The following is an 18,863-nucleotide window of genomic DNA, read 5'->3' as shown; positions in this document are numbered from 1 at the left end:
GGGCGTGGCCTCCTAACCCGTGGGGCTGCATCAAAAGGGACAGGCGTCGGCGCTTAACTCACGGTGGGACTGGCCAGTCCTCCGCAGTCCCCCACCCCATCGCTTCCGCCAACGAGTTGCAGCCCACCCAATTGCCATGCTCAGTGGATCTCAAGGTCTGGTGTAGGCAGGACTTGGCCGAGGATGCATCCAAACACGCACAGCACCGAGCCCTCTGCGCAGCACAGCAGGCAAGCAGGCTGTCGGGCTGACAGGCGAAGCGTTCCCTTTGTCAATGCCATGTGCCACGGCCTGCTGCACAGCATCGACGGCACGGAATGTGACACTCAACTCTCCATCCCAATGATCGACAACCGACCTCAGCCCGCTATCCCAATCAGCCTGTATTCGGCACGGGTGCCACCCGCAGGATGCATTCTAGAGCCCGATGTTGAGACGAGTGCAGGTCTAACGGTGTGACCATGGCAACTTTGCACGTCGACAACCAACATATCGTTACTCCGCATAGCGTGTCACCCATCTGTTTGTTGACGGCCCAGACGGCCGAGGTTTTCCAAGGTTTTCATCATACGAAGCCTGAATGGAGGCATGTTGGTTGTGTTCAAACCTTCCATCATGCGGGCATTGTTGTGATCTCGGGCCACCTGAATCCGAAGCCGTGCCCTAGTGGCCATCCAAACCATGATTGATGGTTACTCTTTGTTGTTTCGTTTTGGGAGCAACTCAGCCCACCATATCCGATCTAGTCTGGCCGCCGGAGGAGCGACCTCCCTCCCTCCGCTTCCTTCGAGAGCGAGTCCGGGCGCAGGTCCCATCCGAAATCCCACACTCTGGGACTTGTCGATTGTGCTGGTAAACGCCCTGGGCGCGCAGGGGCGCCACCAGATTGCCAGACGGGCCAGTCAGCGATTAGCCTCTTCGATCCCAGCAGTCTGGTCCCGGCGGCTTTAGCAACGCTAAAACAAACCGGTGGTCCCACTAGCCGGGGCCGCAGAGCGGCCTCCGTGACGCAAAGTCCCTTCCCTTGTTGGAGCGCCCAGCGCGCTCTCTTGGCTGTGCGCCTTGAATCCGATATTGGCTTTGAGTGGCTTTCAACAGGCTGGGACGGCGTTCAGCCTGCTTCTCAGTGTCGAAGCGACATGGACATTGTTGATTTACGTAAACGGTGTTCATGGCCACAGTCTTGTCTGGAGCCTCGTTCTCTCTGTCACTTTGCTTCTTTGTGGCTCAAGGTGATCGAGAAGGGTGCTTCCGCTTTCGGCGCGGAACGCACTGTTGACGTCCAGAATATCCATGCGTCTGCGGAAACGCCCGAGAGCCTGGCATCCATCATTGCTTTTGATCAACAGTCTTTCGACCGACAATTTTGAAGTGGAAGGGCTCAAAATCCAGGGCTTGTTGGCGGATTATCCTCTAGTCCTCGCATTATCCATGTCAACTTGGAGACAGACCTGGCTAGGATTCTTGTCCCAGGAGCCATTTTAGCGTGGTGACAGCTCCTATGCCTGCTGCGTCGTTTCAGTTATCACAGCGCTAGACAGACTGTCGGAACCGCTCTAACGATTCCATCCCATCCAGGCGGTGCGGGGACGACAGCCGTTGGCTAGCTTGTAGTGTACCCTTGGTGACTCCATGGGTTCGCTCTTCCAGGAAGTTTGCTTCCTGGTTCTTTCGAATTCGGGTGCCTTTCTCGATCCCTTCTTCAACCCACAGAGACGGGGCTGAGGCGTGATTCTTCTTCCTTCCGGGATGGGTCCCGGGATCCACAGCAAAAGAGGCACCGAAGCTTGAATGTTACCCAAGCTGCCTGCTCATCGACATATCGAGCACGCTGCAACATGGTTCCGTCGAGGCACATGCTCCGAGTTCCTTGGCCGGCCCGTTGAACATTTCGAGCTAAAAGTCCGGGGCAAGAGTGCAACTGACGCAGCCGAGGCCATGGCGATAAAGGAAGGATCTGAGCAGAGGGCGGAGTTGAAAGTGCATTGCATACTTAGGCGCCGGCGCGGCCTGGTATCCCAGCCCCATTCAATTGACGCGGTATCGCATATTGCGGCGTCGTGCAACCTGACCCGACGGCTTAAGCCAACCTCTTATGGCACGGTTGCCGTCTCGTTGTTGGCCCTAGCAAAAACATCGTGCTGGATCGGCGGAATGGCTCATGCCGCTTGTTCAAGTGCGCGGTTGTTGCCCGCTTTCAGCAACTCGTCTGACCACCCAGACGCGGTAATCTGTCTTGTTGAGCTGTGGAGTGGTCTTGACTGTCCAGTATCAGAGGGCACAGGGGAGAATTGTTGGCTCTATAACACCATCAGGTATTGCTAGAGCCGGTCGTCTTGATTGCATCTTGGCAAATGAGACGGTTGAGGAGGATACCACTGTATCCTTGTCACAACCAATCACAGCGAATAGTGAATCTCGCCCGCCTTTGGTGTTAACCAGACCAACCTCCAAGTGCTCACTCTTCAGAGGACGACCCGACACGTTGGATAGGCTGACTGGTCTAGGTGTATTAGGGCTGGAAACTGAGTGGCTGGCCTCAAATGTCGGCCGCGTTCCGCATTGGCTGTGGACAAGTTCAGCCTTAATGCTTTGTTCCACGTCTCTTCCTCAAACTTGGCACACCAACTGGTCTGCCCTATGGCCTGGCCTAGGGAAGTACATGTGGTGTTCAGGCTCTGCACGGAGTCCCAGTGTCTGGTTATGGGGTGGCATCCCGACTTATCCTTGGTGTTGGTCAGTCACCGAGTGCCCTCATCAAGAGTTGCATACCCTGCCATCAGATGTGTCCACTGACACACAACACTCGGTAACCCGGACATGGCCTTCCTGTGAGAAGGTTGGTCCGGAAATGCCGAGCCCTGCAATGAGACGACTCTGCTGATGTGTCTGAACTCGGACCTTTTGCGTCTCCGACAGTCTGGGTCGGCGAATCGTTTGGCTTGCGGAGCGGAGTTGTTGGCCTGCAGCGAGATTTTCTACAAGCCTGCTGTTCAACATGGCATGGCCAACAGTCTTCGCGTGAATTACCAGGGAGGCTCCTAGAGAGGGCCTCGGCCAACACCAACAGGCCGGATCGATACGAGAGACTTGTCACGGCCGGTGTTGCTTGGTCAGGTGAGATTTTCGATATGCAAGGCTGCATCGCTGGTTCCGTTAAGCGAAGAAGCTTGTTGGCTCCATCTCCTAGGCGTTACTTTATGCGCATGATGTCTGCCCATCCCCTTTTGTTCTCTCTTGTCGCAGGCGCTTGTCCACCGCTCTTTGCGCACAGGCCTTGACGGGCGGTGGTGGGGGAGACCTGGGGAGGTGCAAAAGTAACCTGTCCGCCAAGTAATAAGCAATCATGGCTCCTCGCTCAGATCATCAACCTCATTTGAGGGCAGGATACGAAACCGAGGGTTCTTGTTGACTGGTCATGTCGATTCGCCATACAAAGAAGCGAGTTGGGTGCAGATGACGCCCCAAGAGAGTCAATGGGTGTAGTGCACCTGGGCATCTCGAGCACGTTTGGGTAAGACACTGTGAATTAAGAGTACTCGCGTGCTCTAGCCCTTTCAACGCGAAGTCTTCCATACGCCATCCAAACGAGGTACTTGTTTAAATTCCATTAACGCCAAACCATGCACGATCTTTATGTTCCATTGTCAAAGGCGGGTCTTATTCGTTCTCGTTGAGACGCTGCTTCTTCTCGTTTCGGCCATCAGGCGTGTACCTAAAACATGTCAGTATCAGGCTGGCAGTCATATTGTGCCGGTGGTGTCGTCGTACTTGAGAAGCTTCTCGATAAGATCAACGTGGGTCATGATCATGCGGCGGCAGCAGTATCGCTTCAGACCGAGCTCGTCCATAGCGTCACTGAATACGTGTGTTAGTCTCTATTCGATTGCGCCATAGGATTTGCCGTACCCATCGGTCTTTCGGGGATCTGCGATCAGTTGAAGGTAACGCTCCCAAAGGTCGCCAGTGACCTAAACAATTAGTCAGTTGGTCGCTCGAGTAACGTGATGCCGGAGGACTAGTCACCTTTCCGCAGGAGAAACAACGGATGGGAATAATCATCTTGGCTTTGTGATAAAGTTGCGCGGCAACGATGGCTGTCTCGAGAAGATTTGCGACAAAGGTGATGGATGCGTCTTGGAGAAAGCTCGCGATTCTTTGGCGTCGTTCCTGAGTTGGAAAATAAATTCTACCTTCCGACGTTTGTCCGGAGGCCGGCTTATCTTATCAGCAACAAAAAGTTCACCAAAGCGGGACCAAAATTTCTGCGAACTCCCAGCAGATGCACAGGCAGGCGCCTTTTCCCTGGACAAACCACCTCGCAACAAAACCTTATTGTCCGTCGCGAGAGCAATACTCGATATCTGTCTTGACTGTGCAGACAGGAAGAGGTGGCGAAAATGGCTGGCCACAAGAGTCCCCGGACGAAACTCGACCCGAACAAGAAGCGCAAGCGGGACCTGAATGAGAACGACTCGAGATCGAAGCGCCTCAGAGCTGAGCGGAAGTTGAACAAGGCCAATGGGCGCAAGTCGGATGCCAGTGAATTACCCAGCGCACATGGCGTCGTAGCTGAGCTGGATGGGCTCGCAGGAGCTCTGGAGGCTCCTGGACCTAGGGAGCTCGAGATTGTCCGACAATTCGACAATGCTGAGGCAGGATGGCGCGTCTCCAAGCCCATGGGCGGCAGGATGCTCGATATCGACCCCATCCTGACTGAAGATGAACAGTGAGTTCATTAAGTGCCACTGAAATTGGCTTGGCTAACTTTTATAGACATCTTATCCTCGCCTACAACACCTCGATCCAGGTGTACTCGGCAGCCGACTCCTTGCTTGTGCGCCGAATCCCAATCACCACAGCCGACTCGTCAGAACAAAAGGCCTCGGCGCCTGCCCACATTGTCGCAATGCGGCACTCAAAGCAAGACTCGAATATCATCTGGGTCGCATGCTCCGATGGACATGTGTTCCAGGTCGATTGGACAAGCTCAAAGACCCCTGCGTCGTTCCAAACGCGATCCCGAACTGCCAACGCCCTTGTGGTCTTGACGAAGAACATCTCTGGAAAGGCACAGGAACTCGTTCTTGTTGCCGAGTCGGATAAGCCCGGACGGATAGAGGTTGTCGCATACTCAGGAAATGCCAAGGAGGAGTCTGAACCCAAGGTTGTCTTGGCGATGAAGAAGTCGGGCAACGGCCTGCAACTGCTGGAAGCGAGCGATGACGGCCAGGTCCTGGTCGGTGGATTCAACGATCGCCTCTTCTTTGGCGTCCCTTCCCAGCCTCAATTTGACAACCTGGCGGCCTTGGAGTATGAGATCTACACCTTCGATGTCCCGGACCTCGTTACCGCCCTCGACCTCAGAGTGTACCCCAGGCCAGCAACAGGAGGAAGAAAGGCGCGACAGGAGACTGCGCCTGTGCTCGACATTATTGTTGGTGGCGCCCGCGGTTCCATCTATCTTTATCGCGATGCCCTGGCTCGAAGCCAGGCCCTTGCCAAGTCCGGTTCTGATAAAGAGCCCATTCAAGCACAAAACTTCCACTGGCACCGAAGGGCTGTGCATGCGGTGAAATGGTCACGAGATGGTATGTGTTTCGAAATAGCGTAGCTGCACCTGCTCATACTGACTTTCATAGGCCACTACATGATCTCTGGAGGTTCTGAAAATGCTCTGGTACTATGGCAGATGGACACTGGAAGGAAGGACTTCCTGCCGCATCTTTCTGGCTGTGTTGAGAACATCACCGTTTCCTCAAATGGATCAGCCTACGCCGTCCACCTGGACGATAACTCGGCCATGATCATTTCAACCGCCGAGATGAAGCCAACAGCATACGTTGCTGGTATTCAGTCGGCTGCTGTCAATGTCTCGACGCCCAAGGATCAATTGGTTCAGCGAACGTGGAAGGCGCCTGAAGGTGTCCAAAGACCAATCCCAGCTGCCATTAACCCATCCGACCACTCAAGATTGCACGTCTGCGTTGGAAACGGTCGTCAGGCTACTCTTGCGGGAGGGTTCTCTGCTCCCTTGCTGCAGACATTCGACCTCGAGTCCTTCCGAAGCGTATCACAGCAAGCCCTGGCTCGTACTCAGCCCACAGATGTCAACATCACCAACAAGGGTCACCCAATTGGCGAGCCCCTCATCACCCATATAGCATTCTCGGCTGATGGGGAGTGGCTTGCCAGCGTGGACACCTGGGAACCTTCATCACGAGACGTGGATAATGTCCTCAGCGATATGAAAGACCAGTTCATCCATGAGCGACGAGAAGTCTACCTGAAGTTCTGGGAGGCGCGCAAGGGCGAGGACCAGATCGCCCTTGTTTCCAGGATCAACGCGCCTCATGCTACAAGCCGTAACGAGGCGGTTCTTGATTTGGCGTCGAACCCCGTCTCGACATGCTTTGCGACTATCGGCACTGATGGATCAGTCCGCCTGTGGCGCCCCAAGACGAGGTCTCAGAATGGCATTCTCGTGAAAGGCCCCAACGGCCGGGAGGTTTTTACCTGGAGCTGCTCGCAAGTGATTGCTGTGGGTGACGGCGTGTCCCCAGACGGCACCGTCGACATCCCCGACTCATCCGCCAAGTATGAGCCTCAGGGAAGCATTGCCTTTTCAGAAGACGGCTCAACCCTTTTCGTGGCTTTCGGAACAGCTGGCTCTGGCTCAGTCTATGTAATTGACGCTGCATCTGGCGAGGTCGTCAAGACGCTTGAAGGCCAATGGAAGGGTCAGTTGCGGTCTATTCGCGCCCTTTCGCCATTTGTCGTCATCTTGTCTGATGAGCTGCGGGTCTACGATGTGGTAAGCGATGAGCTACGCTACGGCATTGTGATGCCCGAGTCCCTACAAGCCAACGAGCTGCTTCAACTCGCCGTTGATCACACCTCTGGGCACTTTGCTCTTGCTCTACCAGCGAGCGAGGGCTCCCTCCTGGCCGTGTTTGAACCTGAAGAGACAGAGCCCTTGTTGGTGCGCAGCACGCCTCAAAGGGTTGTCAGCCTGGTATCTGCTCCTGACACAAGCGGCTTCATTGCTCTCGATGATGCGGCGCAGGTGTGGGTAGTTGCGGAGGGATCCGACCCCTCGTCCCTCGCCACTGTCCAGCCTCTGGAGGACCTGCGTCTTGAAGGCACCGAGGTAAACGGCGGTGACAAGGTTGCTCTCATTGATGAGGATGAGGAGATGGCGAGTGACGACGAGGCCGAGGCTGAAGGCGAAGTCGAAGCCGAGGATGTGGAGATGGAAGACGACGATATTCACCACAGCGTCATCAACCAGCAGCACTTGGCAGACATCTTTGATGCTGCTCCTGCGTTCGCCGCACCTCCGATTGAGGACATGTTCTACAAGGTTACGGGCCTGCTCGCGACAAAGCCTCTCTCGGCTTCATGATAAGACAGGATATATACGAGGGTGAAGTGGGCTATTTGCCAAGCCCAATGTATTATACTAGACGTGGTCTGGTTGGAGGGATCCCCATCTCTGGGTTGTCAGGCATTGCATTGCCGGCGTCGGCGTTGAACAGGGTTGGTTGAAGACGGACACAAGACAAGACGCAACATGTGCAGATGTAACATCATTACCGAAACCGGCATCCGGGGCTGGAGGGAAGCAATCACCAACCAGACGCCACCCGGCATCCATCGGCGGAACCGGGAACCGGGAATCGGGTCGGTCGTGGATACACTGCAAGATGCGGGGAGAGGGGAGAGGAGAGGACGAGAGAAGAAGCAGGAAGAGAAAAAGGTGTGTCCTGGTGGACCAATTGCGCCATGGCGCGATGAGGTGATGGGATGGATGGGCGAGTTTATCTTGGCTACTTACCTATCTTTTTTTTATTACTTATTTTGCGAGACAAGACAAGACCAAGATACCAAGTTATAAATCAACAAATTGCATCCATTGTCATTCGGCACTTTAAGCTTCTAAACCCCGTTGTCGATCTTGTCCATCTACCACTGCAACTCGGCCATGTCGTTTACCTCTATTCCAATCCTGGACCTGGCTGCGGCTCGGGATCCGGCTACCAAGCCTGGATTTCTCAAGGAGCTCCGCCATGCGCTGATGGAGGTTGGCTTCTTGTATCTCAAGAACGTCGGCATTCCCGATGAGGTGTTTCAGAGGGTCATTGATCTGGGCAAGGGATTCTTTGATATTCCTGAAGAGGAGAAGTAAGTCTTGTTTCTACTTTGAAGAGTTGATGAGTACATTTGAAGAGTTTATGAGTACTAACACCTAACCAGGCTCAAGATCGAAATGAAGAATGCCCCGTCATTCTTGGGCTACTCTCGCCTCTCGGCTGAGATCACGGCTGGAGAGATTGACCACCGCGAGCAGATTGACCTCTCAACAGAGCATCCCATCCCCAAGGAAGGCTCCCCTCTTTACAGAAACCTGCTGGCACCCAACCAATGGCCCGCCGAGGAGTCTATCCCCGGCTTTCGGAGCACCTACACGGACTACATAAACCGCATGGGTGACATCTCCATCTACTTCACCTCCCTCATCGCCGAGGCCATCGAGCTCCCCAGCGATGCTTTTTCCAAGTACTTTGACGCTGACCAGCAACATAAGCTCAAGATCGTCAAGTACCCGGACCTTGCCGAGCTCGGCCGCGGGGGGACGCGCAGGGTCAGGGTGTCGGACCGCACAAGGACAGCATGCTCACGAGCTACCTCCTCCAAGCAACCTCCCATAAGGGGTTGCAGGTGCAGAACGTCCGTGGAGAGTGGATCGACTGCGAACCCATCCCGGGGACGCTCGTCGTTGCCATCGGACAGGGTCTTGAAGCTCTGACGCAGGGAGTCTGCGTTTCGACGACGCACCGTGTTCTCTCGCCGGCCGCTGGCTCAGGAGCTCGCTTCTCCATCCCCTTCTTCCAGGGCGTGCGCATGGATGCAGAGTTTGAGGACCTCGAAAAGGTGGGCGTGGGCCGCGTGCCGGAGAGCGTGAGGGAGCAGCGCCAGCAAATCGTGGAGCGCAACGGCGGCCGTATCGACGACGTCGAGTTTACGTTCCGCGCTGGAGGCGTTTCAAAGACGCTGGGCGAGGCGACACTGCGCAACCGCGTCAAGAGTCACCAAGACGTCGGTGAACGCTGGTACCCGGATATTCTCGCCGCGATCCGTGAGGAGCAGGCAAGGGCCAAGAAGCAGCGGGAGGAGGCTGCGCTGGTGGTCGAGGCACCTCCCAAGGCGGTGGAGGCTCATTAAGTGGCAGACATGGAGGAGGAGAGAAAGTTATCTCCCCGTGGAATCATAGCAAGCGAATCATAAGAGCCATGTAAAAGCATTTCCGTCGTGAGTTTCTCGTCACATCATCTCCGTGTTCCCAGTCTTTGCTCTCCCCCTTGTTCTATCACACCACAACAACACAAGTACGCCTCGCTTCGCTAAAATGCTCCCAAATGTGTTCCCTTTGTGCGCCTAATTGCTTTGCTTTGATAAGGCTCGCTTCGTCAAGAGCACGGTTACTGCTCAAAGGTGGGGAAGCACTCGGCCAGCGTCTTGCTGTGCTTGTTCTCGGCATGCTCGGCGAGACTGAAGATAAGTTGTTAGATCGGTCAACTCGGGAGTATCGTGGGGGACATACGCAGGACCCTTGGTGGTCTTGAGGAAGGTCGACTTGCAGACCTGGCACTGGATGTCGCAAGCCTGCTTGTTCTGTTCCCGAGAGGATTAGTATTCGAACAGAGGACGTCGAGACGAGAGGAACATGGTAGACTCACCACCTTGAGCTGGGACTTGGCAGTCTTGCCCTCCTTCTGAGCGCGCTCGCGCTTCTGCTGAGCCTTGGCACCCTGTATTCTCAAGTCAGACTTGGATGCTGTTTACCTCTCTAATGGGCGATTAAACATACGTTACCCATGATTGCGACGTGTGTGGTAGTGTAAGAACGAAAGGTAGAGAGGTTTTTTTTTTTGTCTGGCGGTGTTGAAGAATGTAAGATGGGATTTTAAACGGAAAACGGAGGGGGACCAACCATTTATTCTTTCCTCTGACTTTTTGCACGGGCCGTTATCTATAAATGGCACCTTTTTTTTTCTCCGTCCTCCTTGTCCCGTTAGGTCGCTTAAGGGTCTCGACCGTTCCGGAACATGGCACGTTTCGTCGCACAGTGCGTGTTTTCCCTGTGATACCAACACAATCACCACCCACGCACTCCCTTTCAAACTCAGGCTCATACCGAATCATGATGGAAGATTTTGGCCCAATTCCTGAATCTTTACTTGATTTCCCACCTCCTGCGAATACTCCTCCCCATTTTCACATACATCATGAAGGCCAGAGGTAGGTACGACAGATGCTCAGGCTTCTCAGCCAGCAGTCACACTTCCATGACCGCCCATATACATGGGGCTTCACCATCTTCCGTACTATCTACACGCCTGATTCAGATGAGAGGTTTGCCAGGGCCATCGAGGAGCTTAACCAGCTCGCACGCGAGTACGTCTTTGATGACCTATCAGGACCCCGTGAGCCTAGCTAAGAGCCTTTTGATCCTCGCCCCAATAAAGAACTAGCTTGACGATTCTATTACGATATCATATAAGATACTGCTACATTGGATGGAGCAACCCCTAATAAAGTAGGTAGATGGTTTGACGCCTGGGTCGCTGAGCATTTGTAGCCATAAGGTCACCGCGGCATCAAAATGGGCCGCTTTTGCGTCTGTCTTATGTTCGACCAGCAAGGCATAGACCACTTCCTTTAGTTAGATAGAGCTAATAAGAGCCTTAACCGCGCTTAGTATAATCTTTACGTTAAGGTCGTGACTGAGCACTCGTATGAGAATGAAGAAGGGGAAGATAGGTTCTGGATGCGGCTTGGTATTTGAGGGCCGCTGTTGCCATTTGCCTGGCATTGGCCCGACATGGATATTACTGAGATGGGAGTAGAGGATGAGACGGGGAGGATTTGGAACTCCTATCGTTGGCGTTGGCGTTGTCGAATTCCGCCTTGTCGAGGAGACGCTGTGTTAGGTATGGTAGCGAAGAGGATAACCTCCACGACTGGAACGACATGGTCTCGGACAAAGAAACTTGCGAGTGCAGCACCAATTACCGCTGTTCTGGAGGTGGCAACTACTGCTCAACCGAAGAGGACCAGGCAGTTGACCGCAGGAGCGTCCATATTGAGCCTGAAACGGATTCTGATGAGCATCTAGTTACCTATCAGGATCTGGAGGCTTGGGCACCAGGTGACAAAAGGGAGTCCATAATAACGTTCCCTGATGGAGCTTGATTGATTATCACTTCAGAGGAGGTGATAACATGGATGCATATCTTTCCACTAACTACATGGATGGACGCTGACTCTTCCTGTTAGCAACGGCGCAGCTACTCAACCGTATCTTCCACACGTTAAGAAGCACTAGAAACCGCTCTCCATTTGTACTACTAAATCCAGGCTTGGACCAAGTCAAGACATGCGTGAGTCGCGGAACATGGCACGTTTCGTCGCACAGTGCGTAATTTTCCCAGTGATATCGAGCCTGATTGTGAAATGTACTATGTCAAACAATTTGTCGAGAATTGTAGAATTCCAATAGAGTATCAGAATAAACCTAAAACGTGAAATTAGTTAGCATTCAAATCTCTTCAAGGCCTGGTTTGCCCTGGCTAGAATGTTCAAGTTGTGTCTTTTTTCTCCAAACCTGATGCTTCCAGGGATGGATGGCTCGCTTACAACCCAGCACACCAGGCGAGTTTGCGTAATTAGAATACGGTCGAGTTGGGCAGCAAGAAATTTGATGACAACAACATGATTGGGGCGTATTTAGCATGATGAGAAAGGTGGGTTTTGTTATAGCTTTTAAATGCTTGTGGTAATAAAGACTGTTCAGGCTACACAATATTCTGTACTACCGTATCAACTCAGCGAATTAGACCAAGGTCTCTCACCCTAGCCATGCCTCGGTTACAACTAATTGGTTGACTATACGGACGGTCGGTTTCTCAGAAGATACGCCTCGCTGTTAGATAGCAAATGCATAGCCTCAAGGAGAAGCGAGCAATGGAGAACAGATCCATCGATTCGAGCCGATTCGCTGAGTCAATACGGTGGCTTGAAAGCCAATCGTTGTTTCAATCGTTGGATCCTTGGAGCAGTGTCTCAATCCTACGAAACCACGACATTTTCTCGGCAACCTAGGAGCAATTCATCAGCTTTCTTCTGCTTCTGGAAGAATCCAAACCCATTAGGTATCTCTTGCCACCAGAAAACACGCGGCAAAGGAAATCACCTATCATCCGTTCCAATGCTGGGTGTGTAAGCCGCGGCGTGCTATTGTCTACCGTCACCACTTGCATCCACACAACCTCGCCAATCCCAAGCATCCAAACCAAGCCTCTTTGGATATGAGATCCCCGCATCCTTGAGATCCGACGTCCATAGCGCGTAAGCTTCGGCGTTGCTGAGGTGAGCTTCCGATCCCAAGCCAGAGGCGCATAAAAGGGCGCCCGAGGCCCTGCTTTTTTGCAGACGTGATCATCTGTGCAATAATTCAACAAACTCATAAAATTAAGTAAAAATGACAGCAGACAGGTTCTCGGCGTTGCGAAAGGAACTAGTCAAGGGACGTCTTCTAGTCCCTGGAGACGATGGATATGAAGCTAGCCTCCAGCGATGGAGTCTTACCTGTGTCAAGCCAGCTGTGGGTTGGAACATTCTGAACCTCACCTCACAGAAGGGTCTAACTTCGGATTTAGGCAGCAGTAGCTCAGCCCGCAACCGTTGAGGAAGCGAGCGCAGTCGTCAAATTCGCAACGGCCAATGGCATCAAATTCAATGTCAAGGGCGGCGGCCACAGCACCTCGCAATCCTCCAGCGCCCCCTCCCCCGAGGGCATGGTCCTAGACTTGGCTCTTATGAGGGGCGTCTCGGTAGATGCAGCCGCCCAGACTGTCTCATTTGGAGGAGGCTGTCTTTGGGAAGACGTTGATGATGCTCTTTGGCCCCACGGATTGGCGACCGTTGGAGGCACCGTCTCACACACAGGTGTTGGCGGACTGATTCTGCACGGAGGATATGGCATCTTGTCCGGCCTCCACGGGCTGGCTATTGACCAGCTGATCTCTTGCCAAGTTGTGCTAGCAGACGGTAGCATCGTTACCGCATCTCAGTCCGAGAACCCCGACCTCTTCTGGGCTCTGCGAGGCGCTGGCAGCAGCTTTGGTGTGGTGACTCAGTTCACCAGCAGAGCATTTCCACAGGGTGAGATCTGGGGTGGCCTCGTCATCTTGCCCAAAGACAAGCTCCCTGCCGTGGTCGATTTCCTCAACAAGTGGGAGGAAACCAATGATGGGAACCAGGCCTTCATCGCAAGCTTCGCCCATGCCCCTCCAGGCCCGGATCCAGAGGCCCCTCGTCCCCTAGTGACCATCGTTCAGATGGCCCACGTTGGACCCAATGCCGTCGAGGATGGACCCAAATACTTTGCCCCAGTGTTGGAGCTCGATGCGCTCATGAAGCAGACTGGGCCTATGCCCTATCCCTCGGTCAACAAGGGCGGAGACGCTATGTTTGCTGCAGGTAGCCGATACATGTTTGGCGGCAGCAACTTCACCCTCCCTCTCAAGCTATCAACGGCCGAGGCAATCCGCGATCGTTTCGAGGCCTTCATCGACGAGAACCCAAGCGCCAAGGGTAGCATGGTAGTCCTCGAATGCACTCCCCACGGCAAGATTCGATCCGTCCCCATCGAGTCGACAGCCTTTAACTCGCGAGGCAACTACTACAACATCGGCATCGTGTGGAAGTGGGAGGATGAAAGTCTGGACAAGAAGATCCGCGAGTTCAATCGCGAATACCAGAAGACGGCTCGTGAACTTGGCTACAACGATGCGAGCCTCAAGGACGGCGTAGGCAACTACATCAATTACGTCAGCACCGACGCTGTCTCGGCAGAGAATGCATTCGGGGCAAATGCTAGACGTCTGAGGGCGCTGAAGAAGCAATATGATGCCGACAACGTCTTTGATAAGCTGTGGAAGCTATTGGGGGAGGTTGAGGAGCAATGGGTGGCCTAGGCGATGAGCGAAAGAATTCAAAAGACAATACACGCCCAATTTGGCTTGAGATTATAATTCAATGAGAAATGGCATTGTTTTGAAAGGGAGAAGAAATGATGGGTTTGGTGAAGATGATGAGAGTGGGTGTAAGTGCAAGTGTCTCATGGCGTGCCTTCCAGTTTGGTGCTGTGTTACTGTGTGGCTAAGGCCAGCACGGAAATCGCGTCGCGCCTCCAAACTCAGCTTCCATCTTTCATCTTCCAACCTCACCAACAATCATTGGTATGCTATTCTCCTATCGCACTTTATTCAAACCCGTCTCTCGTCTCAATCTCCAGGTTTCTTCTTCTTCGCGGCCGAAGCCTCAATTCAACCAGCCTAGAATCCTAGGGCGCGTCGTGACAATGGCTTCCAAGACTGCGATCGCCTCTGTAGACAAAATCACCATCGACGAGTTCAACCAACTCTTGGGCCAGTACCCGGCTCTCATCAAGGATATCTCTAGTACCAAGGGTGGTATGTCGTTTAATTCGTGTTCTTGGAGGCTGCGCTAATTCAGCTCTTGATAACTGCAGCCAAACCTGGTCAGAAGACCTTGGAGGCGCTTGATGAGTATCGTTACAATTACGCGTTGGACATGTTCAGCCCTGGCAAGGACACCCGCCCGATGAAGCTTGATGACATCAAAACCCTTGTCGAGTGGAAGTTGTAAGTGCGAATGCGGGTTGTGATTTTGCCTCCAAGCCCGATAATGCAAGGATAGATCTGACCGTCGGACAGACGCCACGGAAAGTTTAGGCCAACACTGATGAAGCTTGTGTCTTCAAACGATGCCGATACGGCTGAGGATATCGTCAAGCAAGCCATTGATGCCTACAAGGAGGACACCAACATCGACGCGGCCCTCAATGTCTTGACGAAACTCAAGGGCATCGGTCCTGCAACCGCGTCTCTCCTCCTGGCCGTTCATGATGCAAATCGGGTCATCTTTTTCGCCGACGAGGTTTTCTGGTGGCTATGCTGTGATGGAAAGCAGAGCCCTATCAAGTACAACGCCAAGGAGTATCGCTCTCTTTGCTCCGCGGTGAACGATCTACACGAGAGACTTGACGTTGCAGCAAGTGATGTGGAAAGGGTTGCCTATGTGTTGATGAAGGGACCAGCTTCGCCCAAGCCATCAGACCATGTGGTGCCCTCCAAGGAGGCCAAGAAGAACAGGGCACCATCTTCAACGAAGCGGAAGCCTGACACCAGGGTTGAGAAGGCTGACGATGCAACCCACGACGCCCCTGTCCTTCGTCGATCGAAGCGAGTCAAGGCTTAACTGATCTGTCAGCCATCTACGACTCATCGGCAGTCACTCAGCTGCACGCCCGGATCCATGACATTGGAAACTCATCCTATTAGTCCACGAGGCTCCATCAACAGAGAATGCCGTGTCTTCCAGTTGGCAGCTGATCATTCAAGACGTACGACACCCGCAGCTAAATCTGCGTCATTCGGTTCCGGCCCCCAGATTACTCTATTAGGATATAGCTGGAAGACTCAAGATACCTCATGCGGCAACACCGGATCTCCGGCCCGTCATAGCGGTGAGCATCCGAAGAATAACAACTCCAACCGAGGAATTCCCGCCCCAAGAACAACTTTCGAGATAACTAGCCTACCCAGACGTTACGATAAAGATAGCATCGTGGAGTCCGACCCATCAGAACGTGCGCCGCTGCGGGTTGCACTCAACTATTATAAATCCAACACCGCCCCACGAAACGCCCATTATGTCGGGCTTTCCCCCATAGACGGGCAGAAGCTGTCACAATTAAAAGGCTCTGACCGTGTTTCGTCAGCCAACTCCTGGATTCAACATGGCGTCCAATGGCCACCACCGACATGGGCCCTCAAGTAGCATGTTCGCCCAAACCACTGAAGCTATACCGCTTCCCTCCCGTTTTGCACGAATCAAGCGGGGCTTGATTGCTGGCAAGGAAGACCAGATCAAAGCCTCATGGACGAGACTGCTGGTCAAGCTCAAGACAGAAATCGACATTGTTGCCAACAAGGGCCCTGACATTTTCCCATCAATCGAGTTTGACCATCTCAAGAAGGACTCGGAAGCCGCCAAATTTTCATCACAACTCAAGGAACGGGGCGTTGCTGTCATTCGGGGTGTTATCCCTCATGATATCGCTGCCCAGTGGAAGACAGAAACAGATCAATACTTGAAGGAGGACCCCCGAGCACAGCGTCTTCCCACGCATGATCCGCATCTCTACGGGATATATTGGTCCCCTGCACAAATCAAGGCTCGGGGCCATGCGAATGTGCTCTATGCCCAGCGTTTCCTCATGAACCTATGGCGATCATCCGACCCGGCAGCACTTGTTAGTCCTAACTTTCCCGTTAGCTATGCCGATCGTATGAGAATCAGACACCCCGAGGATGAAACATGCTCCCTGAGCGTCTATGTCGACGGCGGGAGCGTGGAGCGCTGGGAGTCCGACGGCTACGGCTCGGCCGGAACATATCAGCGCATCTGGGATGGCGAGTGGGAGGAGTGGGATCCATGGGAGAGCAGCACTCGCCTCAAGGTGACGAGCGATCTGTACAACGGCGATGGCTCGTGTAGCTTGTTCCGCATGTTCCAGGGCTGGATATCACTAAGTGACCTCCCTGTTGGCGAAGGCACCCTCCTCTTGTGTCCCATGATACGGCTCACAACTGCATATCTCCTCCTCCGACCATTCTTTGTTCCCAATGAGTCCTCGCCAACACACCCAAGCTTCCTTTCTCCAGACAACTGGACTCTCGAACAACCTCCCTCGTCTGTCATCCAAGGCGCCCTCCCCTCATACCCCCAAGAACTCAACGAAGCACTCCACCCTCACCTTCAACTCAACCGTAGCATGATCCCAATACCCAAGCTCGCCCCAGGCGACTATCTTGTCTGGCATTGCGATGCTGTTTATGCCCTAGACCGCCGATGTCGCCCAGATCTACCCACGACGGCGATTCTCTATCTCCCCGCCTGCCCACTGACCCAGACAAACGCGCTCTACCTCGTCCGTCAGCGCAAGGCACTGCTTCACGGCGAATCTGGCCCCGACTTTGGTGGTGCTCCCGCAGGTGATCTACCCTTGAAAGCAGAGGAGGCGGTGCAAAAGGTCGGCGAGGCCGGAGGTGCCGACGGGATGCGTGCCATGGGTCTGTTGCCATGGGACGAGGATGATGCTCAGGACGATTGCGAGTTTTCAGTCTTGGAAATGGCGAATGGCATTTTGTTTCCAGAAAAGTATGACATGGATTATTAGAATTGGGTTGGACAGAAGGGCAGTTTGACCAAATGATGCTGGATACCCTGGGTTACGGCGATGGCCATTTTACTATCAATTTAACTTCATTATCGGCTTGGACACCAACAAACAAGTTTGGTCAAGAGCGATGACACTTCACAAAGGTAGATTCACTATTCCTGATAATTCTATCCTTCTGGGAAATTGAATACAATCTCAAATTGTCGATCGATCGATAGCCTAATACGCGCCAAAATCGTCAACTTTGCGCCGTTGTTTGCCCGGTAACCTTATGCCCGCCCATTGTTTTGCGTCCTCTGCTACATATAACCCTGGTCTGTAGTTTTCTTCATGTACCCTGAAAGGTGCTGGCCTGACGTAGCCTCTGATTCTGCCTGTGATCGGTAGCGACACTGGACCCAGTGCCGGTTGATCCATTGGTAGGATCCCCTCAAGGGCAATTAAATGTCATGAACATTGCTTAGATACCCTTCTTATCCTCACCAGTCTGCTGAGTGGCAGCATACTTGTCGCTAAGCTCGTCGTAGCTCTTGTGAAGCTGCGTGCTCTGCTTCTTGAGGTTCTGCAGGTCCTGCTCCTTCTTCTCGAGCTCTTCTCGGAGACGGGCGAGCTCACCGGGCTTGCCAGCGACGGCAAGCTTCTCACTCTCCTTGGCGTTCTGCTTGGTGCCCTCGTAGGCACGGACCTTGTCCTCAAGACGCATCACCTCAAGGATCATCACATAGGTGCGGTTGAGGATGAGCGAAAGGAACAAGGTGAAGCCGCAGAGGTACATGTTGCGCTGAGAGTAGAACTTGCGGGCTTGGACTTCGAGACGTTCGTGACCCATGACGGCGGCGCTGTAGTTGCATAGTTAGCGAGGTTCATGGAACTTGGAGCTTCGGGTAGTTGTGGGATAGAGAAGGGAAGTTTGTCACATACCCTCCCTGCTTAGACTGTTCCGACGCGGCGATGAGCTCAAGCTGGACACGGTAGACTCGGTTGACGCTGTCGATAAAGAGGATCAGGATAAAGATGAATGTGATCTTCATCCAGTACTGGATCTTGGCGACGACGGGGTTCTCGGAGATGAAGCTGCATCCGTTAGTTCAAAGCTTTCCAGAGCACAAGAGGACAAGTAGAGACGTACGTAAAGATCTTGCGCTTGACGTTGAAAGGGAGCGGGATGATCAGGAGCATGAACAGCGCCATCTCAAACACCAACAACAAAAAGACCTGAGCCACGCAATTAGCAACATGATCCCGCGACGGCCGCAGAGCTCCTAGTAGGTAGCACGAGAACGGTTCTCCTAAAGATGGGAGCGCATACGAGAGTGTAGTAGAGCGTCATGGCGACGGTGGAAGTTGAGGAGGGGTAGAAAACAAGGGCGATTCAAAACGTGAGGAATCGGAGCTGAAGATGGAGGCCTCGGATGGCGGGGGACGCGAGCAAAAGAGTCGAGTCGAGTCGAGCGTATGTGCGTGAAAGAGTTATTGAGTGTTTGAAAGGAAGAAGCTCTCTCTCAACCTGGAAGGTCAGTGTATTTGT

General features: G+C 53.4%; 9 protein-coding genes across 9 annotated transcripts; 6 read left to right on the top strand and 3 right to left on the bottom strand.

Moving 5' to 3' along the window:
- Positions 1-342: 342 nt before the first annotated feature.
- On the top strand, positions 343-1,370 carry MRS44_001448 (uncharacterized protein; the record flags this gene model as incomplete). The annotated part of the gene is made up of 2 exons (XM_065623704.1): positions 343-453; positions 747-1,370. The coding sequence occupies 2 exons, from the start codon at positions 343-345 to the stop codon at positions 1,368-1,370; spliced, it is 735 nt and encodes a 244-aa protein (XP_065480135.1).
- Positions 1,371-3,660: 2,290 nt separating this feature from the next.
- MRS44_001447 (uncharacterized protein) lies at positions 3,661-4,062 on the bottom strand (the record flags this gene model as incomplete). Its single annotated transcript, XM_046280642.1, has 4 exons — positions 3,661-3,715; positions 3,772-3,858; positions 3,910-3,971; positions 4,027-4,062. The coding sequence occupies 4 exons, from the start codon at positions 4,060-4,062 to the stop codon at positions 3,661-3,663; spliced, it is 240 nt and encodes a 79-aa protein (XP_046138286.1).
- A 338-nt stretch (positions 4,063-4,400) lies between these two features.
- MRS44_001446 (uncharacterized protein) lies at positions 4,401-7,405 on the top strand (the record flags this gene model as incomplete). The annotated part of the gene is made up of 3 exons (XM_046272521.2): positions 4,401-4,729; positions 4,777-5,591; positions 5,643-7,405. 3 exons carry the CDS (start codon positions 4,401-4,403, stop codon positions 7,403-7,405), a joined length of 2,907 nt encoding a protein of 968 aa, XP_046138287.2.
- A 579-nt stretch (positions 7,406-7,984) lies between these two features.
- On the top strand, positions 7,985-9,225 carry MRS44_001445 (uncharacterized protein; the record flags this gene model as incomplete). Its single annotated transcript, XM_065623703.1, has 3 exons — positions 7,985-8,184; positions 8,257-8,596; positions 8,644-9,225. 3 exons carry the CDS (start codon positions 7,985-7,987, stop codon positions 9,223-9,225), a joined length of 1,122 nt encoding a protein of 373 aa, XP_065480134.1.
- Positions 9,226-9,482: 257 nt separating this feature from the next.
- MRS44_001444 (uncharacterized protein) lies at positions 9,483-9,880 on the bottom strand (the record flags this gene model as incomplete). Its single annotated transcript, XM_046267358.2, has 4 exons — positions 9,483-9,552; positions 9,605-9,675; positions 9,741-9,812; positions 9,872-9,880. The coding sequence occupies 4 exons, from the start codon at positions 9,878-9,880 to the stop codon at positions 9,483-9,485; spliced, it is 222 nt and encodes a 73-aa protein (XP_046138289.1).
- Positions 9,881-12,544: 2,664 nt separating this feature from the next.
- On the top strand, positions 12,545-14,042 carry MRS44_001443 (uncharacterized protein; the record flags this gene model as incomplete). Its single annotated transcript, XM_046270444.1, has 2 exons — positions 12,545-12,667; positions 12,723-14,042. 2 exons carry the CDS (start codon positions 12,545-12,547, stop codon positions 14,040-14,042), a joined length of 1,443 nt encoding a protein of 480 aa, XP_046138291.1.
- Positions 14,043-14,428: 386 nt separating this feature from the next.
- Positions 14,429-15,348, top strand: MRS44_001442 (uncharacterized protein; the record flags this gene model as incomplete). The annotated part of the gene is made up of 3 exons (XM_046270500.1): positions 14,429-14,540; positions 14,600-14,732; positions 14,805-15,348. The coding sequence occupies 3 exons, from the start codon at positions 14,429-14,431 to the stop codon at positions 15,346-15,348; spliced, it is 789 nt and encodes a 262-aa protein (XP_046138292.1).
- Positions 15,349-15,889: 541 nt separating this feature from the next.
- MRS44_001441 (uncharacterized protein) lies at positions 15,890-17,332 on the top strand (the record flags this gene model as incomplete). The annotated part of the gene is made up of 1 exon (XM_046267359.2): positions 15,890-17,332. The coding sequence occupies one exon, from the start codon at positions 15,890-15,892 to the stop codon at positions 17,330-17,332; it is 1,443 nt and encodes a 480-aa protein (XP_046138293.1).
- A 463-nt stretch (positions 17,333-17,795) lies between these two features.
- Positions 17,796-18,665, bottom strand: MRS44_001440 (uncharacterized protein; the record flags this gene model as incomplete). The annotated part of the gene is made up of 4 exons (XM_046274902.2): positions 17,796-18,174; positions 18,257-18,409; positions 18,465-18,550; positions 18,645-18,665. The coding sequence occupies 4 exons, from the start codon at positions 18,663-18,665 to the stop codon at positions 17,796-17,798; spliced, it is 639 nt and encodes a 212-aa protein (XP_046138294.1).
- Positions 18,666-18,863: the final 198 nt, after the last annotated feature.

Source organism: Fusarium solani, assembly GCF_023522795.1.
Source record: "Fusarium solani strain SB1 chromosome Unknown bctg00000000, whole genome shotgun sequence".
Taxonomy (NCBI): Eukaryota; Fungi; Ascomycota; class Sordariomycetes; order Hypocreales; family Nectriaceae; genus Fusarium; species Fusarium solani.
Note: the sequence above shows the minus strand (reverse complement) of the source record. Positions and strands in the feature narration are given on the sequence as shown.